This window comes from Pristis pectinata, chromosome 29 (genome assembly GCF_009764475.1).
Source record: "Pristis pectinata isolate sPriPec2 chromosome 29, sPriPec2.1.pri, whole genome shotgun sequence".
Classification (NCBI taxonomy): Eukaryota; Metazoa; Chordata; class Chondrichthyes; order Rhinopristiformes; family Pristidae; genus Pristis; species Pristis pectinata.
In genome coordinates, this window is record NC_067433.1 from 10631622 (window position 1) to 10657406 (window position 25785).

A 25785-nucleotide genomic window follows, 5' to 3' on the forward strand; every position below is an offset into this window, starting at 1 on the left:
CTGGTGCTGTCTGTGTGGACTCTGCACATTCTCCCTGTGGGATTCACCTGGATGCTCTGGTTTCCTCCCACATCCCAAAGACATGCAGGTTGGTAGGTCAATTGGCCTCTAATTTGTCCCATATGTGTAGGAGAGTTGTAGAATCTGGGAGTTGATGGGAATGTGCGGTAAATAAAGTGGGATTAGTGTAGGATAAGTGGAAATGGGTGCCTCGTGGTCTGCACACAGTGGCCTGAGTGACCCATTTGTGCTGTATGGCCATTTAATTACTTAAATTTCTATTCCCCAATTACATTAGTGACAATTGAACTAATGTCTCAAGACCAATAACCCATGTTTTGTGATTCTAGTCCAGTAATTTAACCACTGTGCTACCAAATCATGGTGCCATTATCATGCAATCTAAGCTAATCTCAGGAAATCAAATGGAATCAATCCCAGTATGTTCTTTCACCCAGGGAATGAGTGAGACCTGTATGAACAAGCGAAGAATTTACTCACTGATGGGATGTGGGTATCACCAGTGAAGTCAGAATTTAGTTTCCATCTCCAATTCTGATCTGGACTCTTGGCCATTTCAGAGAACCATGAGTCAAAGTTCACACTGGGTAAAGAATAAATTTTCTTCCCTGAAGGACATTAGTAAACCAAATGGGTTGTTACAATAATCCCATGGTTTAATGGTCATCATTATAGATATTACTTTAATAAAATCAGACCCATTAAGCTACCTGAATTTAAAATCACTGGTTGAGATGCTAGATGTTAAAAATGTTTCTAAATTAATAACCCAGATTTCAGGATACAAGCAAAGCAACTTAACCACTATGCATGGAAACAGCCTGTCAGACCGGTTGAAGGGTCTCAACCCAAAACGCCAACTGTCCATTTCCCTCCCTCGATGCTCTCTGACCCAGAGTTCCTCCAGCTTCCTGTGTTGCTGTAGTCTGTCATGCTGGATATTACCTCTTGCCTTTCAATGCCCACTCAACGTGGCCAGCCAAGGGGAATTAGAGGCAAGGCCAAGTTATTGTTGGTATTGTTAGCATTTGTACTTACAGAATTGCCAAGGGAATCAGTTTATTACATTCAGTATTTAATCTAATTTTTCCTACTTTAGAAGAGTACATCTTGAAAGGGATGCAAGATGTGTCATACAAAGGCAAATCTAACTTTTTAAAACCCAAATCATATCCAAGGTAACATTTGTGTATAGTATGTGGGTATTATTTGGCAAGGCCAGCATTTATTACCCATGCTAACTGCTCCCTTAGTCGTGGTTTGCTGGGCTATTTCAGAGACCAGTAACACCCATTACAGCTTTAACACTTGCAGCAAGGTTCCTGACCTTGGATTTTGATATCAGATTTCAACCTACAGGGCAATTGAAAATTTCTGGTGTAACATCAGCACCTATTCCTGAGGGAGTAGATATTTTTGAGAGAGGTGCATGAGGGAACGGTGATTTTGAACAAAATTAGATGTTTAAATCACTGCTAAAGAACAGAGAAAATTCTATCTCCAAGGCTAAAAGACATTAAATGAAACGCAAGTGCCTTTATAAAGATGCTCAAAGAAGCAGAGATCCAAAGGAAGTCTCCATGCTGACAAGAGCTGATTTGTGAAGAAAATGGAGCAGCTGAACATAATTAAAGCAAGCAGTATGATGGCATTCACAGTCTCACAGAACATGAGAACCAGCCCTTTGGACCATTATATCTGTGCCAACCATTAAGCACACACTTACATTAACCCTAATTCTCCCCCACATTCCCATCAACTCCCCCAGATTCTAAAACTCAGCAACACACTAGGGGCAATTTACAGCAGCCAATTATCCTACCAACCCTTATGTCTTTGGGATGTGGGAGGAAATCCAAAGGGTCAGAGGAAAAATGTGCAAAGTCCATGCAGATAGCACCCAAGGTCAGGATTGAACTAGGGTTGCTGGAGCTGTGAGGAAGCAGTTCTACTCACTGTACCACTGAGCCACCCATCAGTAAATGGTACGCAATTCTGAGTTTATGTGAGAAAAAGAGGAAAGTTGAGCACTGCATTAGATCTCAAAGAAACTTGTTAATGCAGATTGTGTCAAAATATGAAACACTGTTGAGGGATTGCGTTCTTTTTCTTCATCCCAATATTAGTGCAGGGCTAAAACCACTTCACCAAAGTAAAGGCAGGTGGCTTTGGTGTTAGGGGGTGAAATGAAGAATGACATTGCTGTGGAGACTAAGCAGATCGCAAGTAATCAGCCATCTCATATGTTCAGTAGTTTTCTGCTTTCTTCTGTAGAGTGAATAGTGGCTCCATTGATTCTTTTATCAAAGCATGGATAAAAATCAGACCCTGTGGTTTTGGCATTGGGAGAGTGGCTGGGATACCAGGATAGCTTTAGCCCTGTGAGCTAACTTGAGGAGAGCACAAGAATGGTGGATAGGGATGATCCTACTGAAACAGTCTACAACCCCAGCCAAAGTTTATGGTCACCATTACCCGGATACCAACTATTTTTCAACTATGACAATTGAATATTTCTATTGGGAAAAACTATATCCCATGGGATTATGATACGATTCTTACATGACAAAGAGGCTGGTTAAAATTAAGCAAGCAGAGATTCTAACCAATAGAAATGATTGCGATTGGGCTCCAGTTACAAGCAGAGGTCCATGTAACAGATAAAAAGATCTGGGGTGGATGCGAGGAATCTACTTTGTCTGAAACCCCAAGGTTAAAAATTTACATGGTAGGCATCTTCACAAGTCACTAATCACCTGATTAAGGTTAAATTCAATGGGCACCTTTTGTTCATAACTTTTTATCAGCATGCTTGGAAATTAATATCTGTTGGGGGTATAACCCCAATGGAATCCTTCCTACACTTTGCCTATAACTCAAACAACTGCAGCTTCTGCTAACTTCATTGCAAATGACTGATGTTAGATATTACCAGAAGCTGGTATCAGCAGTGTTAAAGGGTCACTATTGCTAGTGAATGCAAGTACTATAGCTAGAAAAAATGGCAGGATCCTAAGCCAAGAGCAGTGGAGAGAAAGTAGTTTATTTAGAAGCTCAACCACCAAAAAAAAACAGAAAATGCTGCTAACACTCAGCAGGTTAGGCAGCATTTGTGGAAAGAGAAATAGAGTTAAGCTTCAAATGTCTTTCCACAGATACTGCCCAACCTGTGGAGTATTTCCAGGCTTTCAGCATCTGTTGGTTTTCATTTGGTTCTTTTTTAATGAATGAAAGATAGGAGGTGAAAAGAGGGGTACAGTCTCTCAAGAATTAAATCAAAAGACCTGAAACATTAACCTGGTTTCTCTTTCCACAGATGCTGTCTCACCTGTGGAGCAATTCCAATATTTTCTGTTTTATCTCAGATTTCCAGCATCTGATTTTCCTCAATTAACACAATGTCTGATCAGTGAACTATTGCTACATGTTCTGGGCTGTTTGTCTATAACCTTGTTTTTTTTTTTAAAAAGGTGTTAATAAACAGTACACATTGTGGACATCCTATAGTAGTGATTTTAGCTCAAACCCAGTCAAAGCTCGATTCAGGTCCAATTCTTGGGAGACTGTACCCTTTTCTTCATCCTCCAGCTTCTCTGAAAACAGAATCAAATATCTGAAATGCTAAAATGTAGAAGTGCTAGAAACACTCAGGTCAGGCAGCATCTGTGGGGAGAGATCCGAAATGTTAACTGTATCTCTTTCTACAGATGCTACCTGACCCAAGTGTTTTCAGCATTTTCTGCTTTATTACAGTGGTTGATTTTCTAAATAAGTTTCCCACTTAACCTGACCTCAGCTCATGTTGCACAGGGACACAAGATGATAGGACCAGGAGGAGGCCACTCAAACCTACGCCATCATTCAATACGACCATGGCTGATCTATGCTGATTTCTACTCCTCCTGTGCAGTTCCCCATGGCTCTGGGTTCCTCTGTTTAAGTCCTTCTAGCTATTTACTTTGCAGACACTTAGAACACTACAGCACAGTACAGGCCCTTCAGCCCACAATATTGTGCCAATATTTTATTCTGCTCCCAGATCAATCTAACCCTTCCCTCCTGCATACCTCTCTATTTTTCTATCATTCATGTGTTTAGCTAAGAGTTTCTTAAATGTCCCTAACGTATCTGCCTCCACCACCTCTGCCGGCAGTGCGTTCCATGAACCCACCACTATTTAAAAACCTTGCCTCTGACATCCACCCTATACCTTCCTCCAATCACCTTAAAATTATGCACCCTCATGTTAACCATTTTCACCCTGGGAAAAAGTCTCACTGTCCACTTGCCTCTTATCATCTTGTACACCTCTACCACATCACCTCTTCCTCTTTCTCTCCAAGGGAAAGAAAAGGCCCTAGTTTGTTCAACCTATCCTCATAAGACAAGCTCTCCAATCCAGGCAGCATCCTAGTAAATCTCCTCTGCACCCTCTAAAGCTTCCACATTCTTCCTGTAATGAGGTGACCAGAACTGAACACAATATTCCAAGTGTGGTCTAACCAGAGTTTCATAGAGCTGCAACATTACCTTGCGGCTCTTGAACTCAATCCCCCGACTAATGAAGGCCAACACACCATACACCTTCTTAACAATCCTATCAACTTGCGCGGCAACTTTGAGGGATCTATGGAATGTGGACCCCAAGATCCCTCTGTTCCTCCACGCTGCCGAGTCCTGCCATTAACCTTGTATTCTGCTTTCAAATTTGATCTCCCAAAGTGTATCACTTCACTTTTCTGGGTTGAACTCCATCTGCCACTTCTCAGCCCAGCTCTGCATTCTATTAGTGTCTTGTAACCTACAGCAACTTTCTACACTATCCACAACACCACAAATCTTAGAATCATCAGCAAACTTACTAACCCACCCTTCCACATCCTCATCCACCCTTCCACATCCTCATCCAAGTCATTTATAAAAGTCACAAGTAACAGGGGTCCCAGAACAGATCCCTGCAGAACACCACTATTCAGTGACCTCCAGGCAAAATATGCTCCATCTACAACCACCCCATTTTCAATGGGCGAGCCAAATCTGAATCCACACAGCCAAGTTTCCCTGGATCCCATGCCTCTTGACTTTCTGAATGAACTTTCCATGCAGAAACTTATCAGATGCCTTACTAAAAATCCATGTACAGCACATCCACTGCTCTACCAATGTGCTTTATCATGTCCTCAAAGAATTCAATCAGGCTCATGAGGCATGACCTGTCCCTCAAAGCCATGTTGACTGTCCCTAATCAGCCTGTACTTCTCTAAATGCTCATAAATCCTGTCTCCAAGAACCTTCTCCAGTAATTTGCCCACCACTAAAGAAAGACTCACTGGCCTGTAATTTCTTGGGTTACCTCTACTCCCTTTCTTGAAAGAAGGAACATTTGCCACCCTCCAACCATCTGGCATTACTCCTGTGGCCAGTGAGGACACAAAGATCATCCCCAAAGGTGCAGCAATCTCTTCTCTCGCTTCCCATAATAACCTTGGATATAACCCATCCAGCCCGGTGCCTTATCTATCCTAATGCTTTTCCAAAAGTTCCAGCACATCCTCTTCCCTTGTTGACATGCCCTGGTGTACCAGCCTGTTGTATGCCATCCTCACAAACCATTTTACTCTGATACCAGCACCTGACCGACTTAAATATCAGTCATCTGTGATGAAATTCACAGAAGCTGCTGCTGTTGCTTATGTTTTAAGAACTATTTACATTTTGAGCTCAATCTGTTACTGTTCATCATTTTCATTAATGATCTAGAGAAAGGCTTCAGACGCATTGAAATTCACAGGAGATGCAAAAATATCTGTGGGGGTCAGTCATTCTGAACAAATTGACAGGTAGCGGGCTGACTTAGATCTAGCTGGCTGAATGGCCCATGTATATGAAGTGTCATTTAATATGCAGCAAGCACATTGTCATGCATTTATAGTAGAGAACTTCCAAGCATGCTCCTTTTGGTGCTGAGGTACACATTAAAGGGTTGCAAAAGGCACTTGGGGATTTCTTTTGATCTACAGAGCATAAACAATAAGGGCTGACTAACAGAGAACTAAAGCTTTAGTCTGCTTTACCAGGATTACAAAGAACACTGGACTTGAGCTACAGTATATAATAGGATGCATCAAAATTTGACAGAGAAATAGAAGCAGAAGGCCATTTAGCCCCTCATGCCTTTTCCTGACATTTGACAAGATCATAGTTTTTTTTTTAACCTTAGCACTCCTTTCCTGCACTAACCCCACATCCCTTGGTCCCAAAAAAAATATCATAAAAGCCAGTGTTAAAGATGTCAGGGCTCTGAATTCTTTAATTTTCCATTGTGATGATAGGTTCCAGGGAACAAGTTTTCAATGAAGAAATTTAGAGGTTGTATGTGGTTTGGAAGTTGGCTTTCTTCAAGTTATCCAAATGGATTGGGCTGTCAGGACAAGAGATCACAGATATAAAGTCCTTCAGAAGTATGTTAGATTAAATGCCAGGAATATTTCTTTTCAGACTGTTATCACCTTCTGGAGGAAAATGGGCAAGACAAGTTGTCACCACCCTTTTTAAAAGTGGACTTGGCAGAGGCACACTCACTTTTAATAGAGCTCATGACTGAGCTCCAAAGGGCTTGCTTGATTTCTTTGGGAAGTTAGAGGGAAATTATCTGGAGATTTTCTTTCCCCCTGACCTGGATGAGATTTCGTTCTTTTCAATCCAAGAAATAGAGTTGCTGGAATAGAGGTGGGGGTAGAGATGGCAAGCTGATGGTGTGTGATAGGTAGAACATGAAGCAAAGTCAATGTAGAGTTTATTGTCATATGCACAAGTACATGTATTCACAGGTACAATGGAAAACTTATTTGCAGCAGCAGCACATGGACATAGCATCAGATACACAACATCCATAATGAAAATAAATGTACAGAATTATGCAAGAATTAAAAAGGTTCATTGTAGTTCAAAGTGGCCATAGTGTTGCTATACTGAGCATGAAGTGTGCTTATGTCCTGGTCATTGATTATTAGACAAGAAAATCACTTGATAATCCAAGGTGAGATGTCATCATTTAGATATCATTGCTGCAGTTTGTTCTCTTCAGTCTGTTAGGCCTTCCCCCTAAAGAGGATAATCAATACAGAAAGCAGCACAGAAACTGGCCATTCAACCCCTCTGATCCATACTGATGTTTCCACTCCATACTAGCAACATCCTACCCCTTCTCCCTCCACCCCATCAGTGCATCCTATAGTAAAACTCCAAGAGTCCAGTACCTCTGGAGCTTGTGGTGGTGGACTCAGAATCAGGTTTATCATCACTGACATACATCATGAAATTTGTTGTTTTCCAGCAGCAGTACAGTGCAAGACAAAGACAAAAGTTACTGTAAGTTACAAAATAAATAGTGCAAGAGGAATAACAAGGTAGAGTTCATAGATCGTTCAGAAATCTGATGGTGGAGGAACTAGCAGAGTAGTGGATTTTACTCCCATTAATATCCAAACATGTTTATTTCATTTGTTCCACAATTTACATATAGTATAATGAATTTTCTAGTGAACCTAGTGAGCTTAAAGGGAACAGGCAATACACAAGCACTCCAGACCCCCATGCTGATTACAAAGCCACCCAAGCTCCAGACCTCACTGACACATCCCACCCACCTCTGGCTGGGTACCTCTTGTGCTCTGGACCCAGGCTCAAATTCCAGACTAACAAGTGAGCTAGATGTCAGAGAAACAGGTTTTTCCCTAAACAATCCATTCTCCAAATTAGAGCTTTTCCTTTTACCCTTGTGCATTGATTTAACTTCTGAAATGAAGATCGACTCAAGTGATACACTGCTCCCTGCTGCAGCCAAAGGCTGAAAAGCAACAACTAGAATTGTGTCTCAACATTTGTATATTCCAAAGAACAGCAGCCTCTGTATCTGTTTAGTGAATACAAGTCCTTATGCATTGCATAGAGAATAACAGTCTGTATATACTGTGGAACATAATAGACCCTGTGAATATTATGGAATAACAGTCCAGTGTACGGCAGCCAGTAACAGCTTTCCAGGCAACAACAGGCCTCAAACTTCAACCACTATCTATAGAATATGATAAAGTACCAACAATTTAACAGGCTCATTGGCAACAAGAGTTAATAACATACTTAGAATGACAAGCAATTTGCTGGAGGAACTCAATGGGTCAAGCAGCATCTGTGGAAGGAATTGTGAACACTTCAGGTCAAAACCCAGCATTGGGACATCATACTTGGAGTGCGATCTGCTTGCCGACAACACCATCAACCAAATTCCCCCTTTTTATGTAGACACTGAGCCCTTAGTATTCAGTGGCATTGAAATGACTGGATGTTATTATGTGCAAGTACTCCAGGTTTGTCATTTTCCCTTTAAAGTGTGCCAGATGTTAGTGTAGACAGCAATGCATAGCCAGCTCCTGATCCAATCACATGGAGCTCAACTGTTGCTGATATACAGTGTGATTCAATACCAGAGATAAGCAGTTTCATTTCACAGCTCATTCTTGTGTTGATTATAAAGGAACAGCAGCCCCTGTGTACATTATAGAGAATAACAGCTCCTGTGAATATTATGGAATGGAAGCCCATGTGCATTATGGAAAATAGAAGCTTTATAAAGAATAACAGGTTATAAGTATATCATAGAGGATAACAGCCTCTGTATATTCTAGAGAATAGCAGCCTCTGTATCCATTTTAGTGAATAAAAGTCCTTGTGCACTGTATGGAGAATACCATTCTCTGTGAGTAGTGAATAGCCCCTGTGAATATTATGGAATAGCAGTCAACGTGTATTATAGAGAATAATGGCTTTCTAGGTGATTACAAGTTTTATATATCATGAAGAATAACAGCTGTATATTTTATAGAGAACAGCAGTCCCTGTGCAAATTATAAGGAATAGCAGGTTCCATATGTATCATCATGAATAAACAGCCCTTATGTACCTTGCAGGGAACTGAAGCTCTATGCTTATAGCAGCCTCAGTACATGTTACCTTGAAATAATAGGCCTTATGCATACAAGGACTAACTACCCCAACAGCAACCTATGTGAATATAATAGGGAATAGTACCCCTTCATACCATAACAAGAACAGCCATTCTGTATTTTATAGAGTAACAGTGGCATTATAAATAGGGAATGCAAGCCTCTTCAGATATTGAGCAGAATAACATCCTACATAGAAAATAAGAATCTATCCATCAGGTGCGACAAAGACCCATTGTCTATAATGGGTAAAGACACCCAACAACAAGTTGTATATTCTAACCATCCATTTAATGTACAAAAATGGAAAAAAATCCTATTGGATAAGTGACATATAAAATTAAGTTTTGTCAGAATACAAGATTGTCCATGGAACCTTCCGAATGTAAGATGTCTTTTTACTTCCATTAAATGAGGGTAGATGGATTGCCTGACTAAAATAGATTTAGTTGATTACATTTATAGGGAAATACTAATGGGAAGTGAAAAATGTCTGTCCCACAAGCATACCAAATGAGACCTGTTCAATCTTCCTTCTCACAGCTGAAGAGAACTTGCTGAGTAAATACAGTTCTATTTTTTCCCCCACACTATTCAGCTTCCCCAAGTTTCCTCTGCCTTTTCCCCTCCTGTCAGAGGTTTTGGCGTACTCTGGAAGGTGGTAACTCAGCTTTGTTTCTTACTTCTCTACACCTGGCTTGTAATGGGTCACTGGTCCCAACTGTCAATAACTCAAGCATTCAGAGGAAGGTGGATCTATACGATGCCAAAGAACTATATTCTTACCAGCTCCATCTTTCAATAAATTACTAAAGCTATGCCCAGCCTTTTCTATTAAGTCTCATGATGTGCCATCTCAAAAAAGCACCTAGTATCCTTTACACAGTCAACCTGAAGGAATAGATTATCTGGCTATTAATGTTATTTTTGTGGCAGCTTGTTGTGTGAAAATTGGCAGCTAATTACTGATTGGTTACCTGATAAACAATCAGTAATTATGCTTCACTGGTTATAAAATGCTGAGGCCTTGAAGTGAAATCAGTAAAGACATCTTTCTCTGTGAGACTCATGCAAGCATTTGAATGGTTAAGATGAACGAACAATGTCTGGTTTCCCCTCTCACCAGCAGGAGGAGGACTGGGGCAGAATTCAATGGGTTTCAATCACTTCAGCACCCCATGGTTGATCCAGGCTGATGATGTTCAGGAGATTATATCCATGCAAGGAGAACCTTGCTAATGACTACCCATGAGCAGTTCCAATATGCATAGAAAAAGAAACTAATAGGTTGCATTCAGAGCAGGAAATTCAACCCAACACCAATCTGAAACCTACCAACTCAGTACAAACCTGGAATAAAGGCTTCTCAATAAACTCATTGAATATTTGGGGTATCTGCAGAAAGGGAGAAGAATGCCCATCAAGTATTTGGGAATCAAAAAATCTGCAGATGCTGGAAATCTAAAGTAAAACAAAAACAGAAAAGGCTGCAAATCTTTGAGTACCACCTGCACTCAGTCCACAGGAGCAGCACTGAGCTTCTCGTAGTCCACAGGAGCAGCATTGAGCTTCTAGTTGCCTGGAACTTTAATTCTTCATCTCACTAGCCTGTGGCCTCCTGTACAATTATAAAGATGTCCAACACAAGTTGGAGGAATATTGCAGGCTTTTGGTCTCAATACTGGATTCTACAATTTCAGCCAACTTTATCTGTCTGTATCAATCATCCATCTGTGATATTGTTTTAGCTTGTTTATTTTTCCTTGGAAGTGGAGGACATATCCAGCCAAACCTGCCAGGCATATCTTCCCATTCTGCACTTTTGCAACTCCTACATTCTTATAGCCATATTCTCACACTCAGATTGCTCCCATTCACTCAGACCAGACAACCTTTATCATCACCCAAGTTTTACCTTATCCACACCCCCACCCTCCCTGCAGTTCAACAAGCTTCCTTTGTCTCCTTCCCAGTTCTGACAAAGAGTTATTGACCAAAAACGTTCTCTCCCTTCCTCTTCCCACAGATGTGACCCAACCCACTGAGGTTTTCCAGCATTTTTCCTTTTGACATTAGGGAACAATCCAAGACCATGCTGAACTACCACTTCATTTCCAACTGCCCTTCTATTTTACAATCCACTCCAACTTCAGTTATCAACTTGCATCTGAATTATTCAGCTCTAATTCAACTTTTACTAACCTGAGTCCATTGCCATCCAACCTTGCACCTTCCTGCACCTAAAGATCTGGAATCAACTGCAAACACTCTGCAACTTATCCTTTATGCTTAAGACCATATACAAATACTCCAAGAGCAGCCTCACCATGATTGTTAACACAACCTGTCCAATTTAAAGTTAAATAGGCTCAAGGCCCAATGCATTTTCTAATCAACTTTATTGATAACAGCTTCTTATTGATTGCCTCCCTTTGTTGAATGGTCAGTGGTCCCTTCAGTAAGTGTAATCCATAATGAAGCTCTTAAACACAAATCCAAAATGGATTTGCTGGTTGATTGTCTTTCCACCTCTGGGACTAAGGTTCAATCTAAATCAGATGAGAATATCCACTGCCACTTGCAAGAATTCTGACTGGCACAAAAATAGAGCTTGCTCAACAGAGTTTCAAGTGTTAAAGTTTAAGGCATGGCTTCCCCAGACTTACTAACATCTCTGATTGCACCAACCCGCCACCTTTAAAGACCCAACTTTGGGCTACCTAAATAATCCTTGATTTATTTTGTGCCTCAAGAATCCAAGAAATGGAAGCAGGAACAGTTTCCTTGACTATTCAACATCATAGTGCATCCTCCACCCTGTCTGGTGTCTCACTGGATCTCCATATTTCCTGATTCTCTTGGAATCGAAAAATCAGTCACCAGTCTAGAATATGCTTAACAACTCAACAGCTTCTGTGCAATGCTTCACAAGCCTTTGGGTGACTAAATTTTGAGTCATAGAGTCACAAGGCATGGAAAAAGGCCCTTCGGCCCACAGTTTGTGTCAACCATCCAATTACATTTATCCCATTTTATTCTCCCCACATTCAACTCTCCACAGATTCTGCACATTCAATTCTACACAGTAGGGGGAATTTACAGTGGCCAATTAATCTACCAAGATGCACACCCTTGGGACGTGAGAAGAAACCAGAGCACCCAGCGGAAAACCCACGGAGAACAAGCAAACACCACACAAGCAGCGCCAAAGGTCAGGATTGAACCAGGGTCACGGGCACTGTGAAGCTGTGTCACATTGCCACCCTCACTTCTTCTCATCTCAGAACTAAATGGCTGATGTTTTACTCTGAGATTATATCTTCTAGTCACAAACACTTGGGGAAAACAGCCTCTCAACGTCATCTCATCAACTGTCTCTTAACCTGAAGCTCACTTAAACAGAGACCTCTACAACTGTGGCATTGTACTCTCATGGAGTCATAGAGTAATACAGCATGGAAACAGGCCCTTCGGCCCAACTCATCCATGCTGACCAAGATGCCCATCTAATGCTAGTCCCATGCTAATCTAGGCTAGTCCCATTTGCCCGTGTCTGGCCCATAACCCGCTAAACATTTCCTATCCATGTACCTGTGTAACTGTCTTTTAAGTGTTACTCTGCAACACTTGGTGCTAGGCCTGGGCTTCTCAATGCAAAGAATCCTTCTTCGTCTAGAAACAGCCAGAACCTTTTTCCCAGGGTAGGAATGTCGAATACTAGAGGGCATAACTTTAAGGTGAGAGGGGGAAAGTTTAAAGGGGATATGCGGGGCAAGTTTTTTTACACAAAGAATGGTAGGTTCCTGGAACACGCTGCCAGGGATGGTAGTGAAAGCAGATGTGATAGTGGCTTTCAAGAGGCTTTTAGATAGACATGTGAATATGAAAGGAACGGAGAGATATGGATCATGTGCGAGCAGAAGGAATTAGTTTAATTTGGCATTGTGCTCAGGACAGACATTGTGGGTAGAAGGGCCTGTTCCTGTGCTGTACTGTTCTATTTCTATAAGTGGAATTAGTGTGGATGGGCATCTTGTTCGGCATAAACGAATTGGGCTGAAGGGCCTCTTTCTGTGCTGTATGGCTCTATGAATCGATGAAGAGATGAGAGACATGAAGGAAACTGGTGCACGCAGCAGAAAGGAAGTTACTGATGCTGACCACAAGCCACATCGACAGGACGATTGGAAAGCTTCAAGCTGCACTGCCAGACGTGTCAAAGAGAACCTGGAATTCAGAATGACCAGATTCCAAAATTGTAACAACCTTCCTCTTGAGGAAAATAGAAGCTAAAAAATTTGATTTGCAAACTTGCAGCATTGAGTTTCCAAACCATCCTTGTTAATCTTGTGGAAATCCAAACAATCTGAAACCAAAACAGAAAAGGCTGGAAGCAGTCAGCAGATCAGGAAGCATCCAAGAAAAGAGAAACTGAGTTTCAGGAATCCTGTGCTTTTGTTTAATCTCAGAAAACTCAGAAAACTTCACCGGATTCGTCGATGACAAAGTTCCCCTCAATATTTTCGCTTTCTCATCCCTGTTTCCCTTCCATTGCCCCTAACAGTTGGGCAAATAATCCCTCAAAAGAATAAAATCTGGTTTCAAGTTAAGGGTCTTTCAGTTTAATATGTAGAGGATGCTGGAATAATCTGTAGGCACTGATAGTGAAGTCATTGCCGGAGATAGAAAGGCATAAATTTGAAGGGAAATGACAAAAGCTGATCTAAGTACATCGTGATGTCTTACACTCTTATGCCTGGTAGGAATTCCTTCCTTATCCATAAAAAAATTCTTCGGTTAGCTGTTTGAAGGTGGCATCATGATTGTGATGTGTGCCACCATCATCCTTTGGCTAATAGACATTGAACTGATTTTTTCCCACTTCTTTATAAATTCTTTGCTGCTCTGTGACAAAAATCCTGTAGGCCATTTTCAAGAAGTACCTTCACTCTATTTGCATGTTGCTTTCTTCTGATTGAATAATCGGGAAGCAATCTCATGTGCAGCTTGGGAGAGTGGAACTTCAGCATACTAACATCAGCAAGCCCATTTGCACTGACAAAATATTCTGCTCAGTATACCGCTTAGCTTGTTAAAGACCATTTTATGCAGGCGCATGGATTTTGTTCAGTCACAAGAGTTTATTGTTCAAACACAGGGAATAATATGTACAAATAATGGTTTAAAATGTAAAACCGCTCCCAGCTTCTGGAGGTTTTAGGACAGCTTATCGTGGAACAGCATATTGTAGCAGTGAGATGATCTCAAATTATCCAAGGAGCCCAATATTTGAATGGCATATTAATGGAAATACTGTTGCCATCTACAGTTGTTGATAAATTGTTGAATAAACATGACATTGACCAGCATTTCACAGCATTTACATCTCTTTGTTTTCTCTCTATCTCCATTAACCTATCAACCAGATTGTTTCATTAACAGTGCGTTGCCATGGCAATTATGGCCTCACCCTATCAGATATATACCCCTCATCCTATCCATCCCACCCTCCACCCAATCTACAACTCAAAACTCACTGGTTTTCTCTCTTTTCCAATTCTGACATTGACATGAAACATTAATTCTGTTTCTCCCTGACCTGCTGAGTGTTTCCAGCATTTCCTGTTTTTAGTTTTGAATAAACATGATCTTTGTTGCAATGCCTTGCTGCTGACATTTCAACTTTGAATCATTTTTGATCTTCCCCCTGCATTTCATTTCACACTTTTTCAGCCTTCTTGTTCTGCTGTTCCCTTGACTTTCTATAATTTCACTCAAGTGTACCCTTGCTGAGAACATTGGTGTTGGTAGGCTGCTCTGCTCTGAAGGGATCACAACTGATTTGTACTGATACATGTTAATTTACTAACACAAACAGGCACATTGTCTGATATTCTCCTCATATGCTAGGCATTGAAGCCAATGAAACTCTTGTGTTGCAGCAATGGCTAAAATGATCCAACTTGTGAGAATTTTGGATCTATACAACTGTGTAGACTTCATAAACTGTGCATTGCAAACAGCAGCACAAATTCAACAGAATATGCAGTTGTAATCACATCTAAGGCTTGGATTGAGACTAAATTATTCAACCCTTACACAATAGGTATCCAAAGCAATGGATGCTTTGTTGGAAAGTCTCTCCCATTTGTTGGAAAGTCTCTCCCAATGATGCAAATTTCCTGATGACAAGTGATTTAAACATCCATAGGTTTCAGTCAACTGTGCGATCCCCCGTGGCACTGCTCACTAAGTGCACAGCATTGCTAATCTTAACTACTGCAGTAAAGCTGCATTTAACTTAGCTTGTCCCTTTAAAGACATTGCTCACGGCCCTCTTGAGGGAGAGCAATTTAACTGGGAACATATGAAGGACAAAATGTGAATAACTGCTGATTGACAGCTGCTTGTAAATCCCAGCTTCCTGCCCTCAGGGAGAAACCAGGTTAAAAAATAAAACTAGAAAATGATTATCTTTCATCATCTTTAACACAGCTTCATAGTTGCAGACATAATGCTGAAATATACTTGTTTTACACATAATCTTAAGTATTCACCTTCTTAATGAGGCCACAATAACCACAAGTTAATTAAGTAATTTTGAATTTTTTTTTCTGGGCACTATCTGTGGCATGGAAATAAATCTTTAGACAACCACATATATGCACGTACTCATACACACATCTGTGTGCACACACAGAGACACATACACACGCACATTGTTATACACACAAGCATGTTCACAAGTCCACACACAACACACATAAAACACACACACACACACACACACACACACACACACACATGTGCGCATTCCCCACAATTTATAAAAGGGATATTTCCCTGGAAGTTTTCTCTTCACAGTAAATATGAAAGGTAGGAGGAAATGCAATATGTGCATTTCAACAGTATATTCCCTCAATGCAAAGAGTGGGGGTGCAATTCAATACAGTGAAAAACACCTTCATTAATCAAACAGATGTATGCCCAAAGAATCAATGGCATTACAATGAAAATTTGTAAATCAAGGAATTATTATCCACAGAAAGAATTTTCATATTATAAATTTAAAAGATGAAGACCGGGGCTAGCCACTGTGCTGCATGGAAGTGTGATGGATAGATTTCTGACTTTGCTTCAAGTGAACTGCATTATTGAGCTGAAGGCAACTGCTCAGCACGGCAAATGAGAAGTTTACATTTATTTTATTTAAAATCCTCAGATTAAGTAAAAGCTAGTATCTGAAAAGATGGTCATGAAACAGGCAGTCTGTTGTGAAAGCCCACCTTGCTTGCTGAGGTCATGCAGGAAAGGAAATTGGCTGTTCTTACCGAGTTTGGCCGATGTGTGATTCCAGACCCACAGCAATTCAACTCTCTTTTAACTACTCTGTGATGCTGCCTGACAAGCTCCTCAACTCAACGGCAGTCAGGGATGGGCAACTAAGTCTATGGTCCTGATGCTCCTGGACACTGAGTGGTTAAGCCCTGTGTGATAGTCTCTTAAATGCTTCACTGATGCAATGTTTAAGGAGGAAACATTAGTGATGTTAATGCATTGTAAGGGAACGTATTGAATTGTTGCTGCAATGAATGCAGATAAAGATATCTCTCAATTATACTTACTGTATATATTATGAATAGTAGGGGCAACACAATATCACAACTTGTAGAGCTACTGCCTCACTGCTCCAGTGACTCAGGTTCAATCCTGAACTCCGGTGCTGTCTGTGTGGAATTTGCACTTTCTCCCTGTGACCACGCGAGTTTCCTCCGGGTGCTCCAGTTTCCTCCCGCATCCTAAAGATGCGCGGGTTGGTAAGTTAATTGGCCACTGTCAATTGCCTCTAGTGTGTAGGTGGGAGGTAGAACGTGGTAAGAGTTGATGGGAATGTGGGGAGATTGAAAATAAGATTGGTATAAGATGAATGTAGATGAGTGTTTGATGGTTGTTGAGGACTTGTGGGCCAAAGGGCCTGTCTCTGTGCTGTGTAACTCTACGACTAAAAGCAAGTTATTAATAAAGGTATATTTAGGGACAAAACAGGGATTGGCAATAAATGCTGTACTTTGCAGCAATGCTCATATCCTGTAATTGAATAAATAAATAAATAATTTTTACAGTTTTTAGCTCCCTTTTATTAATAGGTGGTGTGTAGATTTATACTGTAGTTAATATGAAATGCCTTAAAGTTACTCTTTCCAAGGATTTAGCTCAGCTGACCCCATTTAATTGTTGGCTGAAACTATAGGAATTTTGCATATTTACTTACTTTGATGGCCCCATTCCAATATGAGCCAGGCAGAACAGTCTTGAGATAAGAAATGGGCAGGATGAAGGGTGAGCTGGCACCTGCATTTTTGAAGGAAATCTTTCCTTCCTGGGATCTTGTTCAAGCTAACACTTCTGCCATAATGAGCTAAGAGCGATGGCGTTCATGAGCGTTTGATTCTAATTTTTCCCTAACAGTTGTCGGGAAAGTTGGGGGCTCCTAAGAGATTACATCTCCAGCTGAGAAAGAGAATAATGTAGTGTTCTTTTCCCAGAAGATCCACTGCCTGGAGACATAAGGGAATCAGACTGCTTTTGGCTGCTGTACTGGAATATCAGTTGCCATTTGAACCTACCTTTGTACATGGATTCCAATGGACTTCCAATGGACATAGACTGTGCTGGACATGGCTCCCCTTCTCGCTTGCCTTTCATGAGATGCCCACAGCCGCGTTTTCTATTCCCCGACATCCTGCTGTTCTCACTGCCTCAGCGGTCTGGCAGAGGGTGACAAGTTGTCAGGTGGCAGAAACCGCAGCCCTAAACATGGGCCACCTGATGGCCTTCTGACACCTCATGCACCTTCTCCGTTATTCCTAAATGTCTCTGATAATCAGAGATATTTAGAAACAATTGAAAAAATTAAATAATATTAAAAAATAAATGCTAATGAAAAAAATCAAAAACATAATAAATTCATTTAAAAATACATTTAACATACAAATTAATTAAAACATTAATATGAATTAATACTGCATGGAAAAACATCTTCACTTACCTTTAAAAAAGCTGCATTCAGATGAGTGGGGTCAAGCCCAGTCACCAGCTATGGCTGGTGTATAGCTGAATGGCAGCTATGTGGTGTACTTGCTGGCTTGTTAAGTTACTGAACCAACCTTGGACCAAACGGGGAGGCCAGGGGCAAAGTGACAGATCAGAAGCACCATCATCTGATCTCCAGAGTGTCCCAAGGCTCTGCACTGGCATAAAAGTCCTGGACACACTGATGTACTCGGTGCATCGAGACAATAGTTTCACCGAGAACTGTCAGCATGAGCTGATGCAATGTAAATAAATGTGCAGGAAGAGAATACAATGGTGACCAAATTAGTGTTTAGTGCTGGCAACCAAAGATAAGTTTTTATCCCCTCTTGTATGTGGCTATATTTACTTGAATACAATAAATTGGGGAGTTCAAAAGCCTATATTTTGGTGTCAAAATTGAACTGCTTACACTGCAAGCCAAGGATAGGAAGTCTTGCCTTGTGGGTAGAATTAAAGTTAGACTATATTTTAATCTTCGATTAACTTCTTTTTCAACTGCTTACAGGAGAATTCTCAGCAACATGAAGAAGTAGCTGGGCTCACGAATTCATAGTTAATTCACTTGCTTTTTGTCAGATATCGACCATGGCCCTTTTGAAGAAAATAATCTGGAATGTGACCTAGGCTGGCCCATAAACAAATTACTCACACTACATATTCAACTCCACACTTTTTAGATTAGCTGAACAAGCCTATCACTCCTACAAGCAATTAGAACTAAAATTGAAAATCTACCATCTTCTGTATAATAAACTCAACCATACCAATATATTGAGGTATAAAACCACTTAGATTTTGAACGTTCTTTCTCCTTTGTCATGAATGCTTCAACAAGAATAACATTTCCATGGATCAGTGCATCTTTTCTGTATTCTTGAAATGTCTTGCCCAAATAATATTCCAAGTGCAGAAGTTATGGAGTGACATCCAAATCCAGCAGATAACTATGAAACTTAAATTGATACTAGTGCATGCATCAGCTGTGCCTCAGTAGGAAGCACTCTCAATTCTGACTCACACGGCTGTGGGTTTGACTCCTACTCTAGTGTAAAAGTCTCGGCCGACTCTCCAGGGCAGTGCTGAGGGGGTGCTGCACTGCTGGAAGCAAAGTCTTGTCAGATGAGGGCCTGGATGCTCCAGCTGGTGACAGTGATTTTTCCCCTTGATGCCCTGAATTCTCAGCCCTCAGATAATATTGGCAATCAGATTATCTGCTCATTATCATGTTGCTCTCTGTGTCACCAATTTGACTTCTGCATTTTGTGCATTACAACAGTGACTGCACTTCAAAGGCCCTGTGATAAATTGCTTCAGGACGTCTGGATGGAGACATGCAAGGCACCACATAAATGCAAGTCTGCCTTCTTCCATTACAGCATTGCAGGAGCTGTTGGGTTTCCGTCAAGACATTAACCCAAGTTCCACGTCACTGCTTGGGGTGTACAAAAAAAAATCGCTTGGCACTGTTCAAAGATCTGGCAGCCCTTCAGATGGTTTGGATGTCATTTTCTCCTCAACTAAAAATATGAAATGTGCTTCTGCAGCTGTCCAAGACACTAGCAAGGCCTCTTTTATTGGACATCATTAGTGGCTTGCTCAGATTCTGCGAGATGGCTGCAGTCCTATCGAGGATGCACTCCCACAAAGGCATCAGGAAGCTAACAGCACCGAAGGCACATTAATTGTTCATACATCTCCTTTACTGTTGGCGGAGGGGGTTTGTATGCAAATCAATGTTCCACCAGCATTAAACACTGGGGAGGCTTCAGAGTTCAGATGCATTTCATTATCATCCAGTGTCATTCTCCATACAACATCCCTGATCAAGAACAAGAACTGTGCTCCAGTCTTTCCCTTCCTAGTCCAGGAAGATTAACCCAAGTAGTAAACTCTCTCTCCAGTGATGCTGCCTGACCCACTGAGCAGCTCTAGCATTTCCTGATTTTATTTCAGGTTTCTGTCACCTGCAGCATTTTGCTTTTGTGCCAGGCTATTTTTGAATTCACGTAGCCTAGACCAGGACCAACTTACTTTGCTTTCAACTGGGTGTTGGAACAAAGATACCAGGGAAACAAACCGACTGAGTCCCACCATTACCTTGACTACACCTCTTCCCACCCTGTCACTTGTAAGGATGCCATCCCCTTCTCCCAGTCCCTCTACCTCCGCCACATCTGTTCCCATGATGAAGCATCAGAGATGTCCTCCTTTTTCAGTAACCAGGGTTTCCTTCATCAATGTTGCCCGTACCCATATCTCCTCCACTTCCCACATGTCTTCCCTCATCCCCTCCCCCTGTCAATGTAACAGGGACAGGGTTCCCCTTGTCCTCACCTACCACCCCACGAGCCTCCAGATCCAACACTACATTCTCCGCAACTTCCACCACCTCCAACGGGATCCCACCACCAGGCACATCTTCCCCTCACCCCCCTCTCTCCGCTTTCCAAAGGGACTGCCCTCTCCGCGACTCCCCTGTCCGCTCGTCCCTCCCCACCGATAACCCCCGTGCACTTATGCCTGCAACTGCACCAACTGCTACACCTGTCCCTACACCTCCTCCCTCACCACCATTCAGTGCTTCACCTGTGAGTCCAAGGGTGTCATTTTTTTGCATCTGGTGCTCCTGCTGCGGCCTCCCGTACATCGGTGAGATCCGACGCAGATTGGGTGACAGCTTCATCAAGCACCTCCGCTCCGTCCGCAGCAATAGCCAGGACCTCCCAGGGGCCACCCACTTCAATTCCACACCCCACTCCCATACTGACATGTCTATCCATGGCCTCCTCTACTGCCACGTTGAGGCCAGATGCAGGGTGGAGGAACAATACCTCATATTCCGCCTTGGGAGTCTCCAACCTGATGGCCTCAACATCGATTTCTCTAACTTCCAGTAACCCCTCCCCTTCTTTTTCTTCCCCCCCCCCAATCCCTTGTCTTCCCTTATTCCTGTGGCTCCCTTCCCCCACCTTGATGACCTGCCCATCTCCTCTCCTCTCCTCCCCCATTCTTTATTCCGTGGTCCACTGCCTTCTCCTACCGGATTCCTTCTTCTTCAGCCATTTGCCTCTTCTACCTATCACCTCTCAGCTTATTACATCTCCACCCCCCCCCCCCCCACCAACCTACCTTCCCCTCCTCACCTGGACTCACCTAGCCCCTGCCTGCGTCTGCTCCTCCCCTTCCCTCCACCTTCTAATTCCGGCTTCTGCCCTCTTCCTTTCCAGTCCTGATGAAGGGTCTCGGCCTGAAACGTCGACTGTTTATTTCCCTCCATGGATGCTGCCTGACCCGCTGAGTTCCTCCAGCACTTTTTGTGTATTGTACCGGGGGAACTGTTATTTTGTGGGGAAAAAAATATTTTAAAAACCTGCAGATGATGGAAATCTGAAATAAAAGCACAAAGTGCTGGAAACACCCAGAGGTCAGGCAGCATCTGTGGAGAGAGAAACAGGGTTAATATTTCAAGTCTGACAAAAGGTCTTCAACCTGAAACATCCTTTGTGTTTCTCTTTCTACAGAGACTGCTTGGCCTCCTAAGGTCTCATTTGTAACAGAGGTGTTGAACCAAAGGAAGTTGATATACAGGTGTCCCAAGCATGATTCCGTCACAGTAAGGTCACCTTCCCATTATGTTACTACAGTACCAACTCCATAAGGACCCTGCAAAATGGCATGTTTGTGAGAATGACTCCCATTGCAACTGGACTACAAAACATGCTGACAAGACTCATGTTTATCTGATTGGAATTGTTCAAATGCATCTGGTCAAGTTACTGCCCTTTTGGTGTTAACAGAAAGTAAAATCTGATTCTGGCATATAAACAGTCTGCATGAAAATAATCAAGCAACCACCTTCAGCTGCTTGATGTACAAATGCCACTCCTGCAGTGTTCAATAGATGGTTGAACATCACCACCCAGAGTGCTGTCACACTCGGATTGATTGACAGGTGCTTTGGCAGATGAGTTAATACGTTTTCATTAACAGGCAGGATTTTCAGGGCAATGGTATGAAATCACTGGATGCACACACACCACGTTTGTTCCCACCTCAACTGCAGTGGTAAAGGCAGTTGTCAATTAGGGACGAGGTTTCCTTTACAACTCATTCACAGGGAGCAGGCCGCCCTGTGCAAGGTCAAGGCGTTGGAAGCCTGCATGAGTTTGAGGGGCCAAATTGCCTCCTTCTGTGTCATCTCGAGCAAATTCATTGGATGCCCATGAATGGCCTTATGTCCTATTCTGGTGGGAAGCTTGGAGTCAACCATGTTGGGTCTGGAGTCACATATAGTCCAGACCTGGTAACGATGGCAAATTTCTGCCCCTTAAGGCAATTTTAGTAAGCCAGATGGGTCTTAATGACAATCCAATACTTTCATGGCTATCACTGGCTTTCAATTACTGATGTATTTAATTAACAATTGGAATTTGAATTCTTGCCTTTGGATTATTGGCCTTTCAATTGTTAGTACAGTGTCATTATGCCACCATACCACTGGATATACAGCAGGCATGAGTAGAGAACAAAAAGCGCTGGTGTCACACATGGAACAACATTGGCACAGACCTGCCTGACCACTTCCAGAGAAGATGGCAGGCATGGGGGACCTTTATATGAAAACTGAATTGAATTCTAAACAGCCTTTTTTGTTTATTAACCACAACCTTGCAACATATCACACACAACCACCAGCTTACAGAAACTGGTTGATAGCAGTGTGCAGACTGTGTTACTCATTTGATATCCCACCTGTGCTACACTGCCAACACAACACACCAATGCTTGGGCCTGACACTTGCTGGCAGAAACTGGCTGAAAGTTGGCACAGTGAATGGCTGATTCACGCACTCGAACCCGAATTGTGCATTCAGTAGCAGCAAGGCCAGATGTTCACAACAGTGGGGATAGTACAAACTCACCCCAACCAATGCTTGAGATGGCTCCCTGAGGAAAATGCTTCCTACCTCACATTCCCTTGAGCCGGGTCTGGTGTAGGTGCCAGCCGCTGTGCCATTGACCAATACGTCCACCGTTTCAGAGTTGGTCGGCTTGTAGTCCACATAGTACTCTTGCAAGGGGGAGTTAATCTGCCTCTCGCACTCCCTCTTTTTTTTCCGGCGCCTCTTCATCAGGGACCGCTGTTGCAGCTGCTTCATACTGGCTGGGTACCTCTTCCAGGAGACGTAGATCACCAACAGGATCATGGTTACTGACAGGAAGAGCGCCACGCTCCCCGCTATTATTTTGTGGAAGGAGATGTGTTCAAAGTCATGCTCTGAGTCAGGGATGGACTCGTTGGAAGGATGGACAGTGACAGGGAGCTGAGGCTTACTGACCACGGCGGTTGGCTTGGGAGCAAGTGTCTTGTGTGTTGTCTTTGAGCCTTGTGGTCTCTGGGTGACAACTGGGGTAACCTCGGCACAAATTTTGTAATGGTCAACGGCTTCCATGACGTTGTAGCCCTGGAGAGACTTGGGTCCTGCACAAATCATGGCGCTCTCTCTGTAGCCTTGGAAGTTCTTGAGCCAGTTAACCAGTGAGCAGATGTTCCGGTTGCACTCCCAGATGTTGGAGGAGAGACTGATGGTGGTCAGGGAGGTCCAGGAGCTGAGGATCTCCTGGCTGATGGTGGTGAGCTTGTTGGAGTTGAGGTGGAGACTGTGGAGGTTGGGCACACATTGGAACACACCGGGCACGATGGCTTGGATCTCGTTTCCTGACAGATCCAACTTTTGCAGGGAGCTCCAGGTCCAAGACATCCCTTGGCTAAACACCCTGATCCTGTTCCATTGGAGATAGAGAGTCCGCAGGCTGGAGAGACGTGGGAAGTGCGCAAGATTGACCTTGGAGAACTGGTTGTGTTCCAGGTGTAACTCGGTCAGCTTCATCAGCCCGGCGAAGGCATTCCGAGCCAAACTACGGAGCCGGTTGTAGCCCAGGTCCAAGAACTCCAAGTTACGGCAGTCCTGGAAAGCTCGGACCGGTATAGCTTTCAACGAGTTCGATCTCAGGTGCAGACTTTGGAGTTTCCTCAAACCCTTGAACTGCAGCGACTGCAAGACGTGCATCTTATTGTAGGAGAGATCCAAGTTGCGTAGATTGGGCACGGGGTGGAAGGTGCCATTGTGCAGCCGAGTGATCTTGTTGGAGCTGAGAATTAACTCCTTCAGCCGGCGGATGCCTTGGAATGCGTTCTCGTCCACCGCGTGGACATAGTTGTGATCCAGATAGAGCCAGGTGAGTTGGTTCAGCCCGGAGAATTGGTTGGGTCTCAGGGACTTGATGCTGTTGTACCGGAGGGAGAGACCGAGCGACCCCGAGGAAATGTTCCGGGGGATTTCTTGCAACGCCTGCGACTCGCAGTAGACTATCTTGCCATCGCAGCGACATGTCCCCGGGCACACTCTCTCAGCACCGGACAGCACCGCCAGTAACACCGCGGGAACCAGGACCAACACAGATCTCGGAGCAATGAGATATTTCATGAAACCTGCAAGGATATGAGCGAGAGAGAGAGAGAGAGAGAGAGACGAGCGCCGATTAGAGAGGGCAAATACAATCTACCGGCGCAGTATGTGTTGCATTCAAGATGTCCCAGAGCGCAGGGTTAGTTAATGAACACCCGTTATTATTTTGCACAGCCCAACAAATTGAGGGGAACCGCGCCAATGCAATGCACGATTTATTTTGTTGAACGGTGCAGATGTCAAATCCGGCTGAATAAATAATAATAATGGAAAACGCGACTCCTGGTTGGGAAAGGGGTTAAAACAGCTCGCCTCACTCACCCATGCTGTTGCCGCCGGTCCTAATTCTTGCTGCTTATTCCTCTCCCCCTCCTATTCCACGGGCTGCATGGTAGATTGTCAGTGTAACTGGCAGAGACTCAGGGTCGCTGATATCCATGAATAGCAATGAGTTCCCCCAGGGAAGCGGAGCGCCGTGCTCTGGGCAGCCCGTCAAGCTAGCCATGGAACGGCACGGGAAGGCTGGGGGGGGCGAGGTGAAGTTTGCCCGGGTGATGGTCCCTGCACACCCCTGCCTCCGGCGCCCATCGCCGGGTTGGCCCAGCGCCGCGCCGCCTCCCTGCCGCTCTGCTGCCCGGTTCCGAGAGAGGGCTCCTGCCGTTTCATCCGAACCTGCAGCCCAGCCTCAGCAACGCTCCCACCACCCTTCCCCTCTTCAGAGACAAGATTGGAACTTCAACACCAACGCACACGCGCCTTTCCCATCTCAGCGCGCCACTCTGTAGGTCCGCTGCTTCTGACGCGATCTAATAAGAACCCCCCCTCCCTCCTCCTCCTCCTCCTCCTCCCCTCCACCACCAGCCTCCCCCCCCCTCCGCCTTCCAAAACTCCCCCTTTCCTCTTGAGTTTCACACAGATATGCGCTCTGTACCAGACCCCCCTAACATCCCTCTCCTCCCTCTCTCTCTTAAACCTCCTTTTGCAAAGAGGAGAAGTAACAATTCTTGACAGTGCCCCTCTCTCGTCCTCCAACCCCCCTCCCCTCGGATGCCAAGGGTCCTTTGGAGTTAAGCGCTCTTGCTGCATTATGACACGCCAGATTTACTTCTTTAAAACATTAATCAACATAATTCCACTTAATGCAATTTCTCTGGGAATCTGAATGGCGCGTGTTTAAATTGCAGCACTCTCTC

General features: G+C 43.4%; 1 protein-coding gene across 1 annotated transcript in view; it reads right to left on the reverse strand.

Moving 5' to 3' along the window:
• The window catches only part of LOC127584311 (leucine-rich repeat transmembrane neuronal protein 4), a 225495-nt gene extending 200171 nt beyond the window's left edge, over window positions 1-25324 (reverse strand). The window contains exons 1-2 of the mRNA XM_052041002.1: window positions 24914-25324; window positions 23090-24615 (exon numbers count right to left, since the gene is read on the reverse strand). Coding sequence (XP_051896962.1) covers window positions 23090-24615; window positions 24914-24917 — 1530 coding nt within the window. The 5' untranslated portion in view covers window positions 24918-25324. The remainder of the gene's footprint in view (window positions 1-23089; window positions 24616-24913) is intronic.
• Between the last annotated feature and the right edge of the window lie 461 nt (window positions 25325-25785).